Source organism: Mauremys mutica, chromosome 1 (genome assembly GCF_020497125.1).
Source record: "Mauremys mutica isolate MM-2020 ecotype Southern chromosome 1, ASM2049712v1, whole genome shotgun sequence".
NCBI classification, from domain to species: Eukaryota; Metazoa; Chordata; order Testudines; family Geoemydidae; genus Mauremys; species Mauremys mutica.
The window spans coordinates 87,899,810-87,922,125 of NC_059072.1; the positions used below are offsets into that span (position 1 = coordinate 87,899,810).

Consider the following 22,316-nt stretch of genomic DNA (forward strand, 5'->3'; position numbering starts at 1 on the left):
ACGACCTGCTGAGATGGTCGGCCAGCGTGTTCTGCACTCCCGGAAGAAAGGACGCTTCCAGGCGAATGGAGTGGGTCACGCAGAAGTCCCACAGGAGCATCGCTTCCTTGCAGAGCGGGGAGGAGCGGGCTCCGCCCTGCTTGTTCACATAGAACATCGCCGTCGTGTTGTCCGTGAACACCGCTACGCATCGGCCTTGCAGACGGGCGCGGAAGGTGTGGCACGCAAAGCGGATTACTCGCAGCTCCCGGACGTTGATGTGGAGGGAGAGCTCCTGGGGCGACCAGAGACCCTGGGTGTGAAGGTCGCCCAGGTGGGCCCCCCATCCCAACGCCGAGGCATCCGTGGTCAGTATAACGGATGGACGAGGAGGGCGGAACGGGACTCCTGCACACACGACCTCTGGGTCCAGCCACCAGCTGAGTGAAGCGAGGGTAGGCTTCGTGACCGTGACTACCCTGTCTATGGAGTCGCGGTGCAGGCGGTACACCGACGCTAGCCAGGCTTGAAATGGGCGAAGGCGCAGTCTCGTGTAAGCGGTGACAAACGTGCAGGATGCCATGTGACCCAGAAGGCGTAGGCAGGACCGAACTGTTGTAGTGGGAAAGGTGTGCAGGTCTCAGATGATGGAGACCATCGTCTGGTGCCGAGGTCGAGGGAGGCAGGCCCTGGCTACCGTGGAGTCGAGGACCGCTCCGATGAACTCCACTCTCTGCGATGGAGTCAATGAGGACTTTTCGGCATTGACGAGAAGGCCCAGTACCCGAAACAGGGATAGTATTTCGGAAATTTGGTCTGCTACCAGTTGTTGGGATGGCCCACGAACCAGCCAGTCGTCGAGATACGGGTAGACGTGAACGCGACGACGGCGGAGGTCTGCAGCAACTACCGCCATGCACTTGGTGAAGACCCTCGGCGCGGTGGATAGGCCGAAGGGTAGCACCGCAAACTGGTAGTGCGCACTGTTGACCACGAAACGCAGATAGCGTCGATGGGGAGGGTAGATCGCGATATGGAAGTACGCGTCCTTCATATCGAGGGCGGCAAACCAGTCTCCCGGATCCAGGGAGGGAATGATGGTCCCCAGGGTTACCATGCGAAATTTGAGCTTGACCAGGTACTTGTTGAGCTCCCGGAGGTCCAGTATAGGTCTGAGACCTCCTTTCGCCTTGGGGGGGGATCAGGAAATAAGGGGAATAGAATCCCCTGCCCCGCATGTCGTGCGGCACCTCCTCTATGGCACCCAAACTCAACAGAGTCTCGACCTCTTGTAAGAGGAATTGCTCGTGAGAGGAGTCCCTGAAGAGGGACGGGGAAGGTGGGTGGGAAGGAGGGGGCGAAACAAACTGAAGGCGGTAACCATACTGGGTAGTACGAAGTACCCAGTTGTCCGATGTTATTTGGGACCACGCCGGGAGGAAGCGGGAAAGGCGGTTGCAAAATAAAGGGGTTGGATCCTGGAAAGAGTCTGATGGGCCGTCCTCGGGCGTCCCATCAAAACGGCTGCTTGGGCCCTTGCGGGGCCTTGGACGACACCTGGGCCTGGTTGCGCCTGCTGCCGGATGGCCTACGGCGGTTTAGACTGTTCCGCCGACTATTATACGGCCTTGACCTGGCCTGGGTAAAAGGCCGGTAGGGCTGTTGCTGCCGGAAAGAGCGCCTCTGGGTAGCTGGTGTGTGCATACCCAGAGTGCGAATAGCGATACGACCATCCTTGAGGGTCTGGATCCTGGAGTCCGTTTTCTCCGAGAACAGACCGTGAGTCTCAAAGGGGAGGTCCTGTAGGGTATACTGCACCTCCGGCGGCAAGGTGAAGGACTGCAGCCAGGAGATGCGCCGCATGGTCACTCCTGAGGCCAAAGTTCTGGCCCCTGAGTCCGCCGAGTCCAGAGCAACCTGGATGGAGGACCGGGAGGCTTTTCTGCCCTCTTCGACTAGAGCGGAGAATTCCTGTCGGGAAGCCGTCGGGATCAGCTCCGAGAACTTAGTGAGGGACACGAAAATGTCAAAGGTGTAACGAGCTAGGAGAGCCAACTGGTTGGCAATCCGGAGCTGGAGACCCCCCGCCGAATACACCTTTCGGCCCAACAGGTCCATGCGCCTGGCGTCCTTGGACTTTGGCGCCGGGGCTGGCTGTCCATGCCTCTCGCGATCATTAACAGACTGCACGACGAGTGAGTCTGGAGTGGGGTGGGTGTACAAATACTCGTATCCAGTGGGGGGGACCGAGTATTTTCGTTCGACACCCCTTGCGGTAGGAGGGACGGACGCCGGTGACTGCCAGATAGTAGTGGCATTTTTCTGAATAGTCCAGATAAATGGGAGGGCCACCCGCAACGGGGCCTCGGCTCCGATGACGTTGGTCACCGGGTCTTCGTCCTCCGGGACCTCCGCCACCGGGAGGTCAATAGCCTTCGCCACCCTGCGAAGAAGGTCCTGGTGGGCCCGCAGGTCAATCGGGGGAGGGTCCGCCGTAGCGGCACCCGCCACCGCCTCATCCGGTGAAGAAGACGAGGAAAGAGTCTGGACCACCACATCTGCCGGTGGTTGCTCAGGGGCTTGGGAAGCTGTATCGTGCCCCGGATGCTCTGCGGGACCTGACGGCGACAAGGCCTCCCCCGGTGGTGATGGGGGAGGTCTGCTCACTGTGGCTTCTGCCACCCTGTGTTCAGCACCCGCGGGGGGAAAGGGAGCCCTTGGGGCTCATGGTAGGCCCAGGGAACCCAAAAACCGCACTGCTGTGGACCAAGGTCCTGGGTCTGGGTGCCAGCCCGGAGATCTCTCCCGCTGCCCGCCTGAGAGGCGACTGACGGCTGACGCGAAGGCCACAGGGAGGCAGAGGCGCTGATGGAGTGCGCCGTGGAAGGTGGCAGCTTGTCCCCGGACGGTGCCGAGGATCGGTGCCAACCGTCGCGGTGCCAGGATGGAGATCGGGACCGTTGATTGCCTCGGTACCGGGAGCCTGAGCGCGACCTCGATCGGCGGTGACGGGAGCGGCTTCGGGAGTCGCGGTGCCTAGAACGGTACCGGGAGCCAGACCTCCGACGGTACCGTCGGTCCGGTGACCGGGACCATGAGCGTCGCCGGGAGTGCGACCGGTACCGCGATACTGAGCGGTACCGGGACTGCGACCGGTGCCAAGACGGGGAGCGGTACCGAGACGTTGATCGGTGCCGGGATCGGGATCGGGATCGGCGTGACGGCGACCGTTTCCTGGATCGGGACTGGGTCCGAGACTTGGAGCGCCATCCATCCCGTCTGTCGGGGGCCGCATCATTGCCGGCTTGCCCACCGACTGAACAGCCCGCACCGGCGGTGCCAGGGGCCGGAGGCTCGGTGCCTCTGTGAGCTCGATAAGCTCTCTCGCCGTCGAGAATGTCTCGGGCGTGGACGGGAGATGCAGCTCGACCGCGGTTGGCACCGGGGAGCAGGGAGGTACCGGACTCGACGGCTCTTGAGGTGCCGGAGTCAACAGGACCGTGCACGGCTTGTGCACTACCACAGCCGGTGCCGGAGGTGCCGGTGATGGCTGGGTAAGCTGTCCCGAAGCAGGAGGCTTAGAAGCCGAGTGCGCCGTCTTCCGCTTCCTCGGTGGAGAGAGGGAACGGTGCCAGGACGTCGGTGCCGTCTGCGAAGATCTAGCAGCGTCGGTACCGGGGCGGCTCGGTGCCGCTGGTGCGCTGCGCGCCGAGGACAATTTCGGTGCCGCCGGGGACGGCGCGGGAGGCTGAAGTGCCACCTCCGTAAGGAGCTGCTTGAGGCGAGAGTCCCGCTCCTTTCTGGTGCGCGGCTTAAACGCCGTGCAGATTGGGCACTTATCTGTCCTGTGAGATTCCCCGAGGCAGTGCAGGCAGGAGTCGTGCGGGTTGCCGACGGGCATGTGCCGCTGGCAAGCCGCACAGGGCTTAAACCCCGGTGCCTTGGGCATGAGCCCGCACCGGTTGTGGAAGAAGAGGGCTAACCCCTCTAGGTCCCCTACTATACTATAACTAACTAAACTTATTCAACTAATCTAAAAACTAAGTTAACCAACTATGTACACCGAAGAATGGAGAAACGCTAGGGCTGTGGAGGTAAGAGAGCACTCCACTGTTCCAACTGGCCGTCACGGGTGGTAAGAAGGAACTGAGGAGTGGACGGGCCGGCTGGGGTATATATCCAGCACCATGGCGGCGCCACTCCAGGGGGCACCCAGCCAGCCCGCCAGAGTTGCTAGGGTAAAAATGTTCCGGAGAGCCGTGCACACACGCCGCGCACACCTAACTGGAATGCATAGGAGCAATCACTCGAAGAAGAACAATGTGTTTCTACACAGCTACTGACAGAAATAAGAACATAGGAATGGCCCTACTGGGTCAGACTAAGGGTCCATCTAGCCCAGTATCCTGTCTTCCGGGCCAATGCCAGATGCCCCAGAGGGAATGAACAGAACAGGTAATCATCGAATGATTTATCCCCTGTCACTCATTCACAGCTTCTGGCAAACAGAGGCTAGGGACACCATTCCTGCCCATCCTCCATGAATGCAATTAGTTCTTTTTTGAAACCTGTTATGGTCTTGGCCTTCACAACATCCTCTGGCAAGGAGTTCCACAGGTTGACTGTACGTTGTGTGAAGAAATACTTCCTTTTATTTGTTTTAAACCTGCAGCCTATTAATTTCATTTTGTGACCCCTAGTTCTTGTGTTATGAGAAGTAGTAAACACTTCCTTATCTACTTTCTCTATACCAGTAATGATTTTATAGACCTCAATCATATCTCCCTTTAGCCATCTCTTTTCCAAGCTAAAAGGTCCCAGTTTTATTAATCTCTCCTCATATGGAAGCCGTTCCATACCCCTAATCATTTTTGTTGCCCTTTTGTGAACCTTTTCCCAATTCCAACATATCTTTTTTGAGATGGGGCAACCACATGTGCACATATTATTCAAGATGTGGGTATAGCATGGATTTATATAGAGGCAACATGATATTTTCTGTCCTATTATCTATCCTTTTCTTAATTATTCCCAGCATTCTGTTAGCTTTTTTGACAGCCACTGCACATTGAGTGAATGTTTTCAGAGAACTATCCACAATGACTCCAAGATCTCTTTCTTGAATTGTAACAGCAAATTTAGACCCCATCATTTTATATGTATAGTTGGGATTATGCTTTCCAGTGTGCATTACTTTGCATTAATCAACATTAAATTTCACCTTCCGTTGTGTTGCCTAGTCGTCCAGTTTTGAGAGATCCTTTTGTAGCTTTTCGCAGTCTGCCTGGGTCTTAACCATCTTTAGTAATTTTGTATCATCTGCAAAGTTTTGCCACCTCGCTGTTTACCCCTTTTCCCAGATAATTTATGAGTATGTTGAATTGGACTTGTCCCAGAACAGACCCCTTTATTTACCTCTCTCCATTTATACCTACCATTTGTTTCCTATCTTTTAACCAGTTACCAATTGATGCGAGCACCTTCCCTCTTATCCCGTGGCAGCTTACTTTGCATAAGAGCCTTTGGTGAGGGACCTTGTCAAAGGCTTTCTGAAAATCTAAGTGTACTATATCCACTGGATCCCCTTGGTCTACATGATTGTTGACCCCCTCAAAGAATTATAGTAGATTGGTGAGGCATGATTTCCCTTTACTAAAACCACATTGACTCTTCCTCAACAAATTATGTTCATCTACATGTCTGACAATATTGTTCTTTATTATAGTTTCAACCAGTTTGCCCAGTACTGAAGTGATGTTCACTGAAGTAATGGCTGATGTTACATTGTACTAAAAATGCTTATTGTATTCCCTACCCATCACTTCTTGCAGATTTAAAAAAAAACAAAAAACTCTTATCTGCTGGCGGAACAATGGGCTGCATATCTCCAAGAGCCATACAAATCCTCCACATTCACTTTTACCCCCCGACCCTCAAAAGACTATGTCATGTTGCGTCTTCATTTCAGCCAAGGACTGGACAGAACTCCTTCCAGTGAAGTGATGTCACTCCTAGACTGTCTAGAGAAGTAAAACTCTATCTTGCGATCTCTTACAGTAGCATTACTTAGGGGTTCACGGATCTTTAGGTCTCCCATAGTATGTGAGCAAAGGGCCGGTTTCTCCCCATTCCCTTTCCTTGAGAAATAAGAACGCACCACTATTATCAGTGCACAGGCCCTTTTTACAGTAAGAAACAATGTGAATTTGATAATCAGCAATGGAAATAAGTGATTAACAGAATATTTAGGAAAAGTGTGTCATATTACCACTAAGATTTAAGTATGTAATGTTAAAATATATTACAATTCAGCCAGGACTCAGATACTACAGTTCTAAGCAGTATACAAAATCCTAAAATACCTGTGCGTATTCCAGTGATTGCCAGAGTGAAGCAGCTATCTCAGGAGATTTTCCAAAGGCAGTAAGAGTCTCTAATAGTTCTGCTTTCAAAATGGGAGGGATGCTACATTGCAGGAGTCCCAAAATGACTATCACTGGAGTCCACTGGGGGTGCTCACAGAGGGCCAAACGAGCATTCTCACTCTGCAAAATGATACACAAAACAAGGGAGGGGGCGGGAGGAGTACACATTGTCACTTTGAAAGGTCTTGGAGTTTTGCAACACCTAACTCAAATGATTCAAAAAGTCTAAGCAATGATGATGCCATTTTCTAGCCCAACACACCTTAGAGATGGGAAGAATGGAAGACTGCCCCAACTTAAAGCATCAGTTTTAACTGTTTTAAAACATTTTTTATTAAAAAGCTTATTTTTAAAAATAATTGAAAACAATTACCAAGTATTTCACCCTCTTTTTTCTTCTTTCAACATGTATTAAAGCAACTGTGCATATATACGTTGGAAGCTCAAGACTCTTCTGTAACTCCAAAGTATATACTAGCAGGGAACACACTCACACAACTGTCTCTCTAGAGAAATCAAGTGCTTATACTTCAACAGCTCCTTCACACCAGAGTAGATAAGGGCTCTGTCACTATTTCTATTACAAGCCTGTATTATCTATTTTTAACATTCACTACATTGAAATTAAACTTGTTAAGATCTAAAGGCTGGGTAGGGCTAGTTAAAGCATATCTGAGTCCTCTTGCTAAGCTATTCAACTGGCATACAGTTCTAGTATAGCTAGATAATTCTAAGAATACTTAATACACAATTACGCTCTCCTCAGGTGGGTATTCAGTAATTGAACTAAAGCTGTACCACCTATGTAGAGCCTGCACTGAAGCATTATTTTTATAACCATTGCTTAGGGTTCCCACTCCTTTAACTCAAGGTGCCTTTTCAGCTATAGGACTAGCAGCCATTTAAATCCAGCCTGGAGGCAAGTTTCACTGGCAGTTTGCTTCCCCTGCCCATTTTCTCTCTTATTTTAGTTTACTTTTTCTGGCTTTTCCCCTCTCAAATTATTAAATGTAAATGCTCAGAGTTCTTCAGCTCTGACTTGATTTCTTTTAAACTTGTCTTAGCTGTGAAAGAAAGAGACAACAACTCCACAACTGGGAAGGAAGAGAGTCATAAAAGTTAAAAATCAGCAATTAGCAGTACCAATAACAGACCTTGCCCTTTCTTGCTTTATCATGTGCTTGTCCAACTCAGTCATTCCTGCTATCACTTATGAAGTCCAGAAATCAAATCACAGCAACTGCTAGCTGACTCTGCCCAGCATGTCATTTTGGTCAAATGTGGCATAGGTCACCACCACTGAATTATGTGCAAACTCAAATATATAAGTCAGTTCAAATGTCATCTTGCAAGAGAAACAGAAACGTGTTAGCGAGACACAAGAAAGAAAAGGGTTACCTACCCACTTCACTATAGTAGTTGTAAGCTGTAAAAAGGAAATCAATCCATCCTGTTCTTTCTGGGTGATTCCTCGGAGAGGGAGGGGACGGTATTGGACACTATCTGCACTTGGCAAGTCCTTCCTTAAGTGCTCGTGATACAGCATCAAGGAGCGGAAGAAATGCTCCCAGGAGACAGGGCTGCCACCGGTTCCCTGGATGTTTTCAGCTAGGAAAGAAAAACGTTTAAACTGATTACAAAATAATTTTGCTCTTTTACAGGGTGGCAAAGGGGATACCAAACCTTAAAAAATGGCCTTAACTTGTACTCAGCACAGTATTCTGGAAGCTGAAGTAGTAAGAAATTCTTCTTTTATTATTTATGTTAATGCTCACATGTGAGTTGCTTTCCAAACATTCAAAACATTCTCACTGAGAGTTGAGGGGAAAAAAGTGCCTATTGGCCAGGGGCGGCTCTACCTTTTTGGCCGCCCCAAGCAGTCATGCGCGGGAGGCGCCCCGGAGCCCCGGGAGCAGCGGACCTCCCGCGGGCATGACTGCGGAGGGTCCGCTGGTCGCGCGGCTCGGCTGGACCTCCCGCAGCTGCGGACGGTTCGCAGGTCCGGTGGCTCTGCTTGATCTGCCGCAGGCATGCCTGCGGGAGGTCCACTGGAGCCGCGGGACGAGCACCCCCTCCGCAGTCATGCCTGCGGCAGGTCCGGTCGTCCCAGGGCTCCGGTGGACCTCCCGCAGGCATGACTGCGGCAGGTCTGCCGGCCCAGCCTGCCGCCCCCCCGGGAAAGGGCCGCCCCACACGCGTGCTTGCCGCGCTGAGGTCTGGAGCCGGCCCTGCTATTGGCATCCGTGTAACACACACACACACCCTTCTCCATAACCGTCAGTACCCTGCAATGGCACACCAGAATTGAAGAGATAATCAGTGATCTCAACTTTCAGTTCAGATTCAAAGTGGGACAGAGAGGAAAATAAAGTTTATGATAAAAGCCCGGTGTTGGTGACCTTTGTGCTCTTATGGTCTTTTTGAAGAGCTATGACATTACAAATATGATAATCAGGTGTAAAATAGATTTACTGTTTTAATCATGCTATCATATGGGTTTATGAATCAGAACCTTTGTAATGCTGAATGTGTAAAGACGTTAGTCTAGTAATTTTTTTTCCCTGAGAAGTTAGTATGAAAATAAGACAGAAAGTACTCTCTTATATTAACTGTGTTACAAAAGATGGCACTTTCTCAGGACGCCTCTAAACGCAAGCTCAGAAATGCCAGCCATCATTTAAAAATGTATTTGCAAATACACAGCCTGGCTATTTTATGCTAAGAAGTAACTCTTCAACATGCTATACTGAGCTAAAGTGATATATTGAAGCTCTCATTAACAGAAAGCTATAAAATATTTTAAAATCAAACATATTAGGAATTCAGCCATTCCCATAATCAGGACACTCAAATATTTAATTAACACATATAAACCAGTATCTTTATGCAGTTGAAAGTGAAAATGAGTTTTACCTCCGTACTAAAAGTGTAAGACTAATAGTAGCTAACTAAGTAATAAACTACAATTAATCTCATCTAGATCTAAATTTTTGTCCACCTTGTCTAGGAGAAGATTGAGAGGTGAGCCTACTGTCAAACACTTTTCTTACCATGACTGCTGCCATTGACCTTCAGCAAACTGAAGCAATAATGAGCACACTGGGGCCCACTGGCCAATCCCTGAAGCATTTTCAAATATGGGATGTAAATTGTGGAGGGGAGTAGGTCTCCCATTTGTCTAACAAACTTTGACAAGACAACCTGCAACAAAAAAAGGTAAATGTTTAAAAAGAAATCTAACCTTATTTTGGGGTGACAAGAGACACCAAAATGATAAAGTATATTCTGGTTTGGACTTAAAAAACACAAAACCCCCACCATAACTCCAAAATAAATTTGTGAAGTGCTTGTTCTGTTTCATTGAACAGAAAATATCCACATTTTGAAGAGAAAAAGGATGCACAAAATATTCAGAATATTGCAAAGGAACACATTAATCAATAAGGATACAATAATTTTTCATAACATTAACTGCAGTGATGCCAAAAGGGCAAAACTATGACAAAAATCTAATATATGTCTTTAAAAATAAATCTAATCTGAAACCAAAAACGCTAAATAATTGCATGGTAATTACACGTTACTACAGGCACAGCTAAGGTTGTTTGGATGCCTTAATTGTGCATTTCTTACCTTAACATATTTGGACTGTTTTTAATCCTAATCTTATATCCTTGGGTTTTAGATAATTACAACATCCTTGTAATGTTTTCTAACCTTAAGAGACTTTAACTGCACCTTAACAGAGTTTTTCCTCTGGGAATATCAACAAAACACTTTGATATAATCAGACAGAAGGTACAACGTAAGTGCAAAGCATTATTATTAGCAATGTTCACTGAGAAAATGTAGCTGCTTGTGTAGAAGTCTTCAATTAGGTAGCTCAAGCATAAACAAGAGTTTTGAAAGAGGTTAGATTATTTCCCATTAATACCCGCCGATACCCCAGAGAACAATCTACAGCCAATGACAACTGGTAAAAGTTCCCTTTATAGCATGCCAATGGTGCCCATATAACACTGGGTGGGCGCACTGCACTAATATCTTGGCAATGGATAACAGGTTCTTAAGACCATATGAGAGTGGCTCTACCAGTTCCTCAAAAACCACCTTTACTCCTCTTGATTCCAGGAGCTATTGCTGCTCCAGCCTGCAGCTTTTAATACCATGACACTAAAGTAAATTACAAGTTTAAAAAGAAAAAAAAATTCCACTGCAAACAATGGAGGAAAAAAGTTGAATTTGGCTAACCTGGCGCTGAGGAGGTCGCTGATGGGCTACTCCAAGATAAGATCCCATAATGGTGGAGCTTTGGAGAGGTTCTGAAGGACACCAATACTCAAGAGCAAGTTCCAGATTAAAGGGATCCTTCCTGTACAACTCCGCAATCTGTAGGGGAACAGAAAATAAGTTTCTAGAGAGAAAAAATGTCAACACAAATAAAAAGGCCAAGATTTTAACAATGAACACTACTTCAGCACAACCTGGAAATACAGGAAGAAAAATAATCTCATTGTTAATATGCAATTTTTTAAATATTCCCTTCCTGAAAATGGCAGCTTCTATGCAGTAATGTGACAACAATCCATAGCTAAAAAAACCCTGAAATTTTCAGATTTTAAATACTTTTTATTTATAAATTTCAATGGTATTCTCCCTCTGTTGCCTATAAAACCCTAGATATCAACACATTGGTATTTCCTTTAAATGAGCATTTGGGTATTTGTGTTGCAATTAGTTTAAAATCAATGAACCAATGTTGGGATTAAAAGCTTTTAATTGTTCTTTGACTGCTCAAATTTCCTTCAGAATAATTTCTGTTTCAAGTTCTTCATTTTATAGGTGTGTTATAGCTGTGTACAAGAGCCATAACAAGTTCTGGTTAAGAAGGCTTTTTTATTCTAAGCTCCTTTTTTTAAGAGGTTTATAAAATCATCTAATTGTTTTTGTGGATAAAAATATTTTTAATGTGTCTCTAGCTTTAAACTGGTTAGAATTTAACATTTCAAAACTTGCCTTGTACACTGTATTTAAGGATGAATTTGTATACTTCACCGAATTCTTTTTATTACAACATTTCTTAACAATGACGGAAAAATGTACACTACCCACGTGCAATATTTGAATATGTTATCTAACTTTAACAATCACAAACTGAAATAAACACACAAGACCAACTTTATTTCTTTCAAACAAAGAAATAGAATGGAAAAAGACCTTCTACAGAGGCTGAAATTTTATGCTAATGAAACACAGGACATTTAGTTATAATTCCCACATCCGCTGTAACTTGGTCTTTTTGCATTTAATATCTCAACACTATGTACTGTATATAGCAGCCTTGAAAAACTGTCATGAAAAATCACAAGATCAGACGCAAAAATCTATACCCACACCCTTTACCATAATGACTAACAATCATGTAAAAATTAATGATATTTTATTCACCCAAGGTAAGTAGATAGAATTTTGATAGGATGATGCAGAAACACAAAACACTACATAAGCACAAAGTGGCTGAAATTCTGTTAGATGGGAACCATAGTTTTGAGATTTGTAAACTTGGAATTTCAATTTTAAAGTTGTGTTAACATGGAGGGGGGGGGAGTTACATTTAAAATACTGCAAAATGTATGTACAGTCATATGTCAAAAGATTCTCAGGTATCTAAACTGTTGCACCACAGTACATTAAATGCAATAAATGGTGCAATATTTATATGCTGAACAAAAATAAACTGAGGCCTGGTCTACACTAGTCTGTTATTTCGTAATTAGCCAAGTTAATTAAAAAAAAAAGATTCCATCCACACGACCAAACTGGCTTTTTCGATTTAAAGGGCTCTTTAATCCAATTTCTGTACTCCACCTCAGCAAGTGGAGTAGCGCTTAAATCGAGATCGCAATCCCGGGTTAAATGTATTGTGGACACAATTTGACGTTATTGGCCTCCGGGAGCTATCCCAGAATGCTCTCTTGTGACCGCTCTGGACAACACTCTCAACTCTGATGCACTAGCCAGGTGGGCAGGAAAAGCCCCAGGAACTTTTGAATTTAATTTCCTGTTTTGTCACCATCAGCACAGTCCACCATGCAGAGTCCACCATCACAAGAGATCACGCAGTCCCGGATTCGCAGACGAGCTCCAGCATGGTCCAAACAGGAGGTACTGGATCTCATCACATGTTGGGGAGACGAGTCTGTTATGGCAGAACTACGTTCCAAAAGAAGGAATACAAATACGTACGCTAAAGTCTCCAGGGCCATGACGGAAAGAGGCTACTCCAGGGACACAGAGCAGTGTTGTACAAAAATCAAGGAGCTCAGGCAAGTGTACCAAAAAGACAGGGAGGCGAATGGGCACTCTGGGTCACAGCCCCATACATTCCGCTTCTACCCTGAGCTGCATGCAATTTATGGGGGGTGACGTCACCACTACGCCACCACTGTCCGTGGACACCTGCAAGGGGGGGAGTTGCACGGAGTGAGGAGGAAGAGTCATTGGAGAATGAAGAGGAGGACGACAGCGCACAGGCAGCAAGTGGGGAATCCGTTTTCCCTCCTAGCCAGGAATTATTCTTAACACTGGAGCCAACAGCCTCTCCCCACTCCCAAGGCGGGCTCCCGGACCATGACCCTGGAGAAGGAACTTCTGGTGAATGAGAGCCTGATTGGAGCCATGTGGTGCGGGGTTGGGGGTTACACCCAGCCATGCTGGGCTGGTTGGGTTTAGTTTGAAGGGCTCATCCCTGCTCAGAGCCTCATCGGAGCCATGCAAGGAGGGGTGGGGAGGAGAGATAGAGGCAGGAGTGTTGTGTGAAGTGATCATCCCAGAGAGCCCGCAGGCCCTCCTTTTATATGGCAAACCCACCAGGCATTGCTTGCTGTGGGAAAGGGGGCCCAGCAGTTTGAAAGCATTGGAATGAATGTAGAAGCAGCACAACCCCGCGCACCCCTAGGCTGCCTGCAAGCTGAATTCTGTTGCCCGGCCGTGTGTGATGGCTTACTCACACCAAAGTGCCCCCTTTGTTCTCCGAAATGTATCTTTTAAAATACTACCCTCCCTTTTTCTCCTCCTGCAGGTGCAAATGTTTCAACGCGGCCCCGATCTACTCTGTCCCAGAGGCTGGTCCAGATTAGAAGGCAGAAAAAACGAACTCGGGACGACATGTTCGCCAAGCTCATGCAGTCCTCCCGCACTGATAGGGCCCAACTGAATGCATGGAGGCAAACAATTGTGGAGTCCTGTAAAGCATTACAGGAACACGAAGAGAGGTGGGATGTGTGTGATGAGAGCAGGCAGGACGCTAGGGTCAAGCTCATGGGGGAGCAAACTGACATGCTCCATTGTATGGTGGATCTAATGCGGAAAAGGCAGCAAGACCACAGACTGCCACTGCAGCCCCTGTATAACGGCCCTCCCTCCTCCCCAAGTTCCATAGCCTCCTCACCCAGATGCCCAAGAACACAAAGGGGGAGGCTACGGGGACCCACACACTCAACCCCAGAGGATCGCCCAAACAACAGAAAGCTGGCATATGCAAACTTTTGATTTGGTTTCTGGACTTGTCCTCCCCTCCCCTCCTCCACCTCCCTAACGCACCCAGCCCCCCCCCGTCTACCTTCGGATTTCTCTCAATGTGTTGTGCAACAAATAATAAAGAACAATTTTGACTTTATTTCCTTTCATTTATTTATATATATATTATATGTGTGTGTGTGTGTGTGTGTGTGGCAGGTAACTTCAAGAGAAACAAACACAACTGTCACACCGTACCCTGGCCAGTCATGAAACCGGCTTTCAAGTTTCTCTGATGCACAGCGCGCCCTACTGCGCTCTTCTAATTGCCCTTTTGTCTGGCTGTGCGAAACTGGCTGCCAGGCGAGTTGCCTCAAGCTCCCACCCCACCATAAAAGTCTCCCCCTTACTCTCACAGATAGTGTGGAGCACACAACAAGCAGCAATTACAATTGGAATATTGGTTGTGCTGAGATCTAACCAAGTCAGTAAACTGTGCCAGCGTGCTTTCAAACGTCCAAAAGCACATTCTACCACTATTCTGCACTTGCTCAGCCTATAGTTGAAACTGCTCCTTACTACTGTCCAGAGTGCCTGTGTATGGCTTCATGAACCATGGCATTAAGGGGTAGGCTGGGTCCCTGAGGGTAACTATAGGCATTTCAACATCCCCAACAGTAATTTTCTGGTCTGGAAAGTAAGTCCCTTCCTGCAGCTGTTCAAACAGACCAGAGTTCCTGAAGATGCAAGCGTCATGCACCTTTCCCGGCCATCCCACGTTGATGTCGGTGAAATGTCCCTTGTGATCCACCAGTGCTTGCAGCACCATGGAAAAGTACCCCTTGCAGTTTATGTACTGGTCGCCCTGATGTGCCGGGGCCAAGATACTGATATGCGTTCCGTCTATCGCCCCGCCGCAGTTAGGGAACCCCAGCGCATTAAAGTCATCCACAATGGTCTGCACATTTCCCAAAGTCACTACCCTTGATAGCAGCTGCTCAATGATTGCGTTGGTTACTTGCAGCACAGGAGCCTCTACAGTAGATTTGCCTGCTCCAAACTGATTCCTGACTGACCGGTAGCTGTCAGGCGTTGCAAGCTTCCACAGTGCTATGGTCACTCGCTTCTCAAGGGTGAGGGCTGCTCTCATTTTGGTGTCTTTGCGATTCAGGGCAGGGGATAGCAAGTCACAAAGTTCCATGAAAGTGGCCCTGTGCATACGAAAGTTTCACAGCTATTGGGAATCATCCCAGACCTGCAACACTATGCAGTCCCACCAGTCTGTGCTTGTTTCCCGGGTCCAGAATCAGTGTTCCACGGCATGACCCTGGCCCAATGCCACCATGATCTCCCAATCACCATATGCCATGCTTCTAGGAACGTCTGTGTCCATGTGCTCATCACTATAGTAATCGCACTGTCATCGCTTCCTCGCCCAGTTTTACAGATACTGCACATACTGCTGGATAATACGCGAGGTATTTACAATGGTCAAAACTGCAGCGGAGATCTGAGCGGGCTCCATGACTGCCGCGCTATGGCGCCTGCACGGGTAATCCTGGAAAAAGGGCGTGAAACGTAGGAGGCCTGTTCAGTTCAAGATGGACGATAAAAGGCAGTAAATGGTTGTCTTCTGTAGCTTTCACAGAGTCGGGAAGCTCACTAGAGCTGCAAGAGCAGGAGAGCAGAGTTTGCGGCGGAAGCTGTGCGGTCAGGTCACAGTGGCTGAAAAACAGCGAGGAATTGTTGCCGTCTGTAGCTTCCACAGGAGCCCAGGACCGACAACATGGAAAAAGCGGCAGAAGCTGTGCAGCTCAGTTCACGATGGCTGAAAAACGGCCGGGAATTGTTGCCTTCTGTAGTTTGCACGCGAGCCCAGGACAGACAACATGGAAAAATTAGCTAGCAATGCAAGAGTGGGAGAGCAGAGTTAGTGGCGGAAGCTGTGCTGCTCGGTTCACGGTAGCCAAAAAAAGGCGGGAAATGGTTAGATAAAAGAGTAGATAGAAAGATGAGAGGACATGCGAGGTGGATTCAGAGTACCAGGAGACAGGCGGTGCACCGTACTGCACCATCTGCTGGCAGCATGGCATCTGCCGTAGCTTTCATGGAGGGAGGAGCGAGTGATGGCACACACCCAGAAACACCCGTGAGAATGTTTTTGCCCCATCATGCACTGGGAGCTTAACCCACAATTCCAATGGGCGGCGGGGACTGCGGGAACTGTGGGATAGCTTCCCACAGTGCACAGCGCCGACATTCAATGCTAGCCTCAGTACTGTGGATGCCGAATTCATGCGCTTTAGTGGGGACACACAACACCGAATGTATAAAATCGCTTCCGAAAATTCGAATAGAATAAGTTCGAATTAATTTCGTTCTGTAGAGGTACCCTGACATTTATTAGCAGGGCGAAGCCAAGTCAGCAAATGATTTCAACTACATGATTAGTTAATGAAATTGTCTACATCTAATTTAACCAAAAATATGAAGATTTCTACTTACAAATAAAAATAGGTAAGGTATGCCCCACACAGTATCTTATTATTCAAATAATGTGTTTTACTGTTAAGGTATCAGAAGTTTTCAATAGGAAAACCTCCAAACAATCCCTTTTTACAAACATAATTAAAAGCAGGGCTTACTAAAAGCATAAGATGTTCCAGATCCCGCCGAAGGGAAACAGGTGGCTCATTACCCATCTGCATACTCATGTGGATCATACGAGCGTCTTCATCTGCACGGTTTCTCAGCTGTTTCACCTACACAATTTATGAAGTGGAGAAGAATGTTGGTCTATTTTTAGCCAACAAAAAAAATCTTAAAGATTACAAAGAGCAACCTAGTCTTATCTATTTTTATAAAACAGATGTTAACATTCCTTAGCATGTCCTTAACAAACAAAAATGCTATTGTAATAGATTGACATTCATTATCAAATTGCAGGGTTTTATTTTAATTTTCTGTTTAAATTGTTACCATATCATCCAATAGTAGGAAGAAATTCTCAGCGGATATAAATCAAATGACTGATAACCAATAATATGATAACACCGTAATTATGTCCACATGGATCCCTTCTTCCCTGCTACTACGGAGTCTTTCTCCTCTAGGACAGTGGTTCTCAACCAGGGGTACGCAGAGGTCTTCCAGGGGATACATCAACTCATCTAAATATTTGCCTAGTTTTACAACCGGCTACATAAAAGCAAGAGCAAAGTCAGTACAAACTAAAATTTCATATTATGACTTGTTTATACTACTCTATATACTATACACTGAAATATACCACTACCCCAAAATAACGCAACCCGATATAACATAGGTTCGCATACAAGGCGGTAAAGCTCTCAGCGTGTTAAAGGTGCCGGGCCAGGCCGGGGCCGAGGGGTTCGATAAGGGGCAGAGGGTCTCGGGGGTGGTCAGGCCCCCCCTGGGTCTGGGGGACAGGAGCTGTGGGAGGGCACTTTGGGACTGCGGGGCCCCCCAAGAGTGGCCCGGGGGATTAGCAGGGGGCCGAGAGCAGCCCGCTCCGCTTCCCTCACCCCGGCCCCAGCCATGTCGCTCGGGGGAGGGGGCTTGGGGGAAGGGATCCCCCTCCGCATTCACCAGCAGCAGCAGAAGCGGAGCAGCCCAGCCCCAGCCCACTCCACTCCGCCAGCTCCCAGCAGCAGCGCTTCGCTTCCCACTGCAGGTGAGTACAGGGGGGCGTCCTTTTCCCAACCTCCCCGCACTCATCTGCCGTGGGAAGCAGAGCACCGCAGCTGGGAGGTGGCAGAGGAGAGAGGGCTGGGCCGCAGGTACAGAGGGCGTCCTTTCCCCAACCTCCCCGCATTTACCAGCGGCAGAAAGCAAAGCAGCCCAGCCCCTGCCAGCTCCACTCCGCCAGTTCCCAGCCGTGGCACTCCACTTCCCGCCGCAGGTGAGTGCAAGACCTTTCCCCAGCTGCCCCGCAATGACATGGCTGGGGCTGGGGCAGGGGTAAGGAAAACGGAGCAGGCTGGGGTCGCGTCACTCTGCTTCCTGCCGCAGGTGAGTGCGAGGGGGACATCCTTTCCCCAACCTCCCCGCACTCACCGGGGGCAGGAAGCAGAGCACCGTGGCTGGGAAGTGGCAGAGTGGAGCGGGCTGGGGCTGGGCTGCTCCGCTTCCTGCAGCTGCCAGTGAGTGCCTGTTGAGGGGGAGAGGAGGGATAGGGGTCGGAGAAGTCAGGGGACAGGGAACAGGGGGGTTGGGTGGGGTCCTGGAGGTGATTAGGGATGGGGATCTCTGGAGGGGGCAGTCAGGGAACAAGGAATGGGGTGGGGAGCAAGTCTGATATAACACGGTCTCACCTATAACACGGTGAGATTTTGTGTCTCCTGAAGACCGCGTTATATCGGGGTAGAGGTGTATTTATATTCCAATTGATTTATTTTACAATTATATGGTAAAAACGAGACAGTAAGCAATTTGTCAGTAATAGTGTGCTGTGACACTTTTGTATTTTTATGTTTGATTTTGTAAGGAAGTAGTTTTTAAGTGAGGTGAAACTTGGGGGTACACAAGACAAATCAGACTTCTGAAAGGGGAACAGTAGTCTGCAAAGGTTGAGAGCCACTGCTCCAGGATTCTGTATTGGTGAAGGAACTGAGGGATGCTTGGACCTGCCCCGCCTTTTATGCCCTCCGGTGAAGGGGCACAAGGTTTAGGCACGATTCCAACAGACACTGCCAGGAAAAAGAATTCCATCATGTGTGCATGGAGAGCATGTACACCAAGAGCGGGATCCATGTGGACAAATACTTGAGAACCACCAATAATTTGTGGAGCCAATAATCAAGAAAGAAATATTTAACCACTTCCTTTCTCTCAAGGCTCTCTGCATCTGCAGTGAGAGCCTGATCCAAGTCAATGGAAGTATTTCCATTTACTTCAGTGTGATTTGGATCAGGCCCCAAAACTACATCCTTTAATATTTTCAATTTGGAAAACTAGATAGATTAAATTAACTTCTGTACCAAAATCAAAAATTTAAGTTAATTATACTAATATGTTTGTGTATGTGGAGAGAGAAAACAGAGGTAGCATTCTAGGATAGTGCCTTGTATGAACAGAATTCAGAAGAACTAAATTCCTCAAGGAATCAGCTACTATGCTGAATGGTAGCAAATGTCTTTATCTTTTTGAAGAGTTCTGGGGTGACCTAGAGAATTACATGCCAGTTAGCATTGCTTCAATATCAAGAAAATTGTTTGCTATAATTAAAGTGTTAAAATGGCTAGATGAATGCAATATGATGGGAGAAAGAAAAAAGAAAATTGTGCCTCTCTAATCTACTAGAATTCTCTGAATATGTCAACAAATCATTGGATAAAAGAAACAGATGACAATTTTTTTGAATTTCAAAAAGCCTTTGACAAAGTACCACACAAGTGACAACCACTGTTATCAGTGCACTGGCCCAAAAAATAATTAACCTGCAGAACTCTCTACCAAAATGTATCATTGAGGAAAAGAGTTTAGTAGGATTAAAAAATAAGATGAAGCATTTATGTGGATAATAAGAACATTCAAAGTTCTATAATGTAATAAGGATATAAATTCCATAATCTGACCATTAACTAACAGGATTGGAAAGGATTCTTTTGCAAGCAAGAAAACTCTGTCTGCTACAAGGTTTTTACCTCTGAAGCAACTATTACTGGCCACCAACAGAAACAGGATACCAGAAAAGATGGACAGACCACTGTTCTGATCCTATATGGCAATACTCTAAGGGATACGTCTGTATCAGACAATCCACCTTTGTTCTCAGCCCTAGCAGAAAGGCCAAAGCCTGTTACAGCATGTTACTCCCCTCTAAGTGCTTGTATGTGGTCCCTACAGAAGTGGATTGAGGCACACTGGTGAGGCTGTGTAGACAGGATACTTGCATTGAAATTGTTAGTGTTGTACCTGCTGTGAATTCAGAAAAGCTTTTAAATCAGTTCAGCAATTAACATAATAAACAAAAGAGAATTTAAATTAAACCGTTTACAATATGTTTATATGTGCACTCAAAAAGATTCTTAAAGCAGAAGGAATTATTTTTTTCCCCAGACGTTCTCATGCCAGCCTAAAATGAACAAAGAGATACCTTTAAGGTATGCACATAAAAAAAGAATTAAAATTATGACTGCTCAGTCATTATTTGGCAACTCAAATGTACACACAACTGCTCGACACAAAAGACACAAAATAAAGCTTTCACCAATTATTAAAAGAGACACTACACTTTCTCAGAGCTCTTGCTTTCAATGCATGAATACAAGTTCTTGCACAAATGAAATTGCTCACACTGCTACAAACACATCCTTTTCATTTTTGCAGCACAAAAGTTTCAATTCCTGGTAAATCAAATTGTTATTTCTATAGGAACAGTATTCTGCTGCAAGGAAGGATAGCACCCCTCCCAGACACATATACAAAAGTCTATTCCTGGCAAAAAATTAAAAAGCACTGACACAGTATAGTAGATTACTGATCTTTTCCCATTCACAAATTACTTCAGCTTGCAGTACTATGTCTATAGAAAAAACTGGCATTTACTAAAAATTGTAAGTACTACCACATGAACAGTTTGCTTTTAAAATTTCACTATACTCATGTAAACTTTTATTTTTAGAGCATCGTTATTTGGAAACTAAACAGAAAACTGTATTAATTCCATTAATCAAATACATAATTAATTGGCAGTTTTCTGAATCCTAGCACTTCAAGACCATGGTGATAGATGCCCTAACTCGTCCTGTACATGAAATTTGGATTATACATCCAAAATGCTCACCAACCGCCAGTCCACATGCATAACAACTTACTTTCATCGGCATGAGTGCAAGAAAGTCTGTGACAAGGTTATGAATTTTGCGGATGTAAAATTCTTCCTGGTAGAATTTTTCAGACCCCACCACAGATTCAGTAAGGAACAGGAAGACATCATCAGCAATTGCTAGCTCTGCCATTGCCTCATCTGCCTCAGTGAATTCTGCAAGAGCTAGAAAGAATGAAGAAAGGGGAAAGGAAGAAAGAATGCAATTATCTCACTTACCAAAGTACGCATGTTTCAAAGTTCCTGGCTTACTTGCAAATCAACATAAATGTATATCACCTAAGTCTTTTGGATGTTCAAAAGAACAGTGGACTGTAAAAGTTATGCCAATACAGTGGGACACCCAGTACTTGAACTCTGACTGAAGAGGAAAGAATTGCATAATCCACTTAGTTCTCCGAATAAGTGTGACCAATTCCAGTTATGCAGGGCTGTAAGCCCCCATTATTTATAACAATCAAAAACTATCCTTTAAAGACCATTAGTACTGTGAAGTTTAATTATGATTTACATAATTGCAGTGTGGACAGACTGCAGCACTTTCCCTACTGCGCTCTCCGAAGGCTGGTTTAATTCGAAGCACTCTACATCTGCAAGTGTAGCCATGCCCTAATTCTGATCCACTACAGCACTTCAGAAGTCCACATCTTTTGGAAGAAAACTATCCACGGTCCTCAAATATCCTTTCAGCAGACAATGTGTGTTACAATATCCAGCTACAATGGAGCTGCCTTTAAATCAAAGGCTTTTACACAAATTGGAATCTATTTTTGTTTTTTTATTGTTAGAGTTACAGCATAGGGCACCAACTGGTATTAAATGCAATTTTACACATTTTTTCAGCACAATATTAATTTGTTATTGAAATGAAGGGATATTATGGAGTTTATACCATGAAACAGTATGTATTTCTAAACCTGTGTACTTTTCAGACTAATATAATTCTAAAACTCTCAAATACAAATTATCAGTGGCACAGTTCTGTGATAGAGGGCAGTTACTGTTCCCCTAAAAAGTAGCAACTGCTCTGACTTATAGTATTAAGGGGCCCTGAAGACTCAGCTATAGCAGTTCCACTTTGGATTCATTTACCTGTCACATCAGACAGTTGGGATATTCCTCGCAATGCTAGTGCCCATGCTAATCTAACAGTAGCTTGCAGCCCCGGTAGTTTCCATGGTTGAGAATCCTGAAGGCGAGTGTGGATTGTTGCTATGTACTGTCTCTCTGTTAACAGAGGCAGCTGGTGCATCAAATCTGGAAAAACAAAGTGACTCCTCATTATATAAAAAACTGAAACCGTAAATTTTCATTTCCATTAAAACAAATATGAATGATTCCTGAAACATATAGTCTTGGAGAACAAATGTAGCTTCCTTCTCCAATTAGCTATTACAATAATTGTCACTTTTTGTATCTCTTTAAACTGATCAGTTGATTCTTTCAAATAGTCTGAAGCCCAAACAGTATATAGTAACTCCTCATTTAAGATTGTAGTTATGTTCTGAAAAATGCTACTTTAAGCGAAATTATGTTAAGCGAAT

General features: G+C 46.2%; 1 protein-coding gene across 1 annotated transcript in view; it reads right to left on the minus strand.

The window, feature by feature from the left end:
- NUP205 (nucleoporin 205) overlaps positions 1 to 22,316 on the minus strand; it is an 82,449-nt gene that overhangs the window by 45,734 nt on the left and 14,399 nt on the right. The window contains exons 7-13 of the mRNA XM_044990010.1: positions 21,865 to 22,029; positions 20,762 to 20,937; positions 16,568 to 16,684; positions 10,656 to 10,793; positions 9,455 to 9,605; positions 7,807 to 8,012; positions 6,342 to 6,524 (exon numbers count right to left, since the gene is read on the minus strand). Of these exons, the coding sequence (XP_044845945.1) occupies positions 6,342 to 6,524; positions 7,807 to 8,012; positions 9,455 to 9,605; positions 10,656 to 10,793; positions 16,568 to 16,684; positions 20,762 to 20,937; positions 21,865 to 22,029 (1,136 nt within the window). The remainder of the gene's footprint in view (positions 1 to 6,341; positions 6,525 to 7,806; positions 8,013 to 9,454; positions 9,606 to 10,655; positions 10,794 to 16,567; positions 16,685 to 20,761; positions 20,938 to 21,864; positions 22,030 to 22,316) is intronic.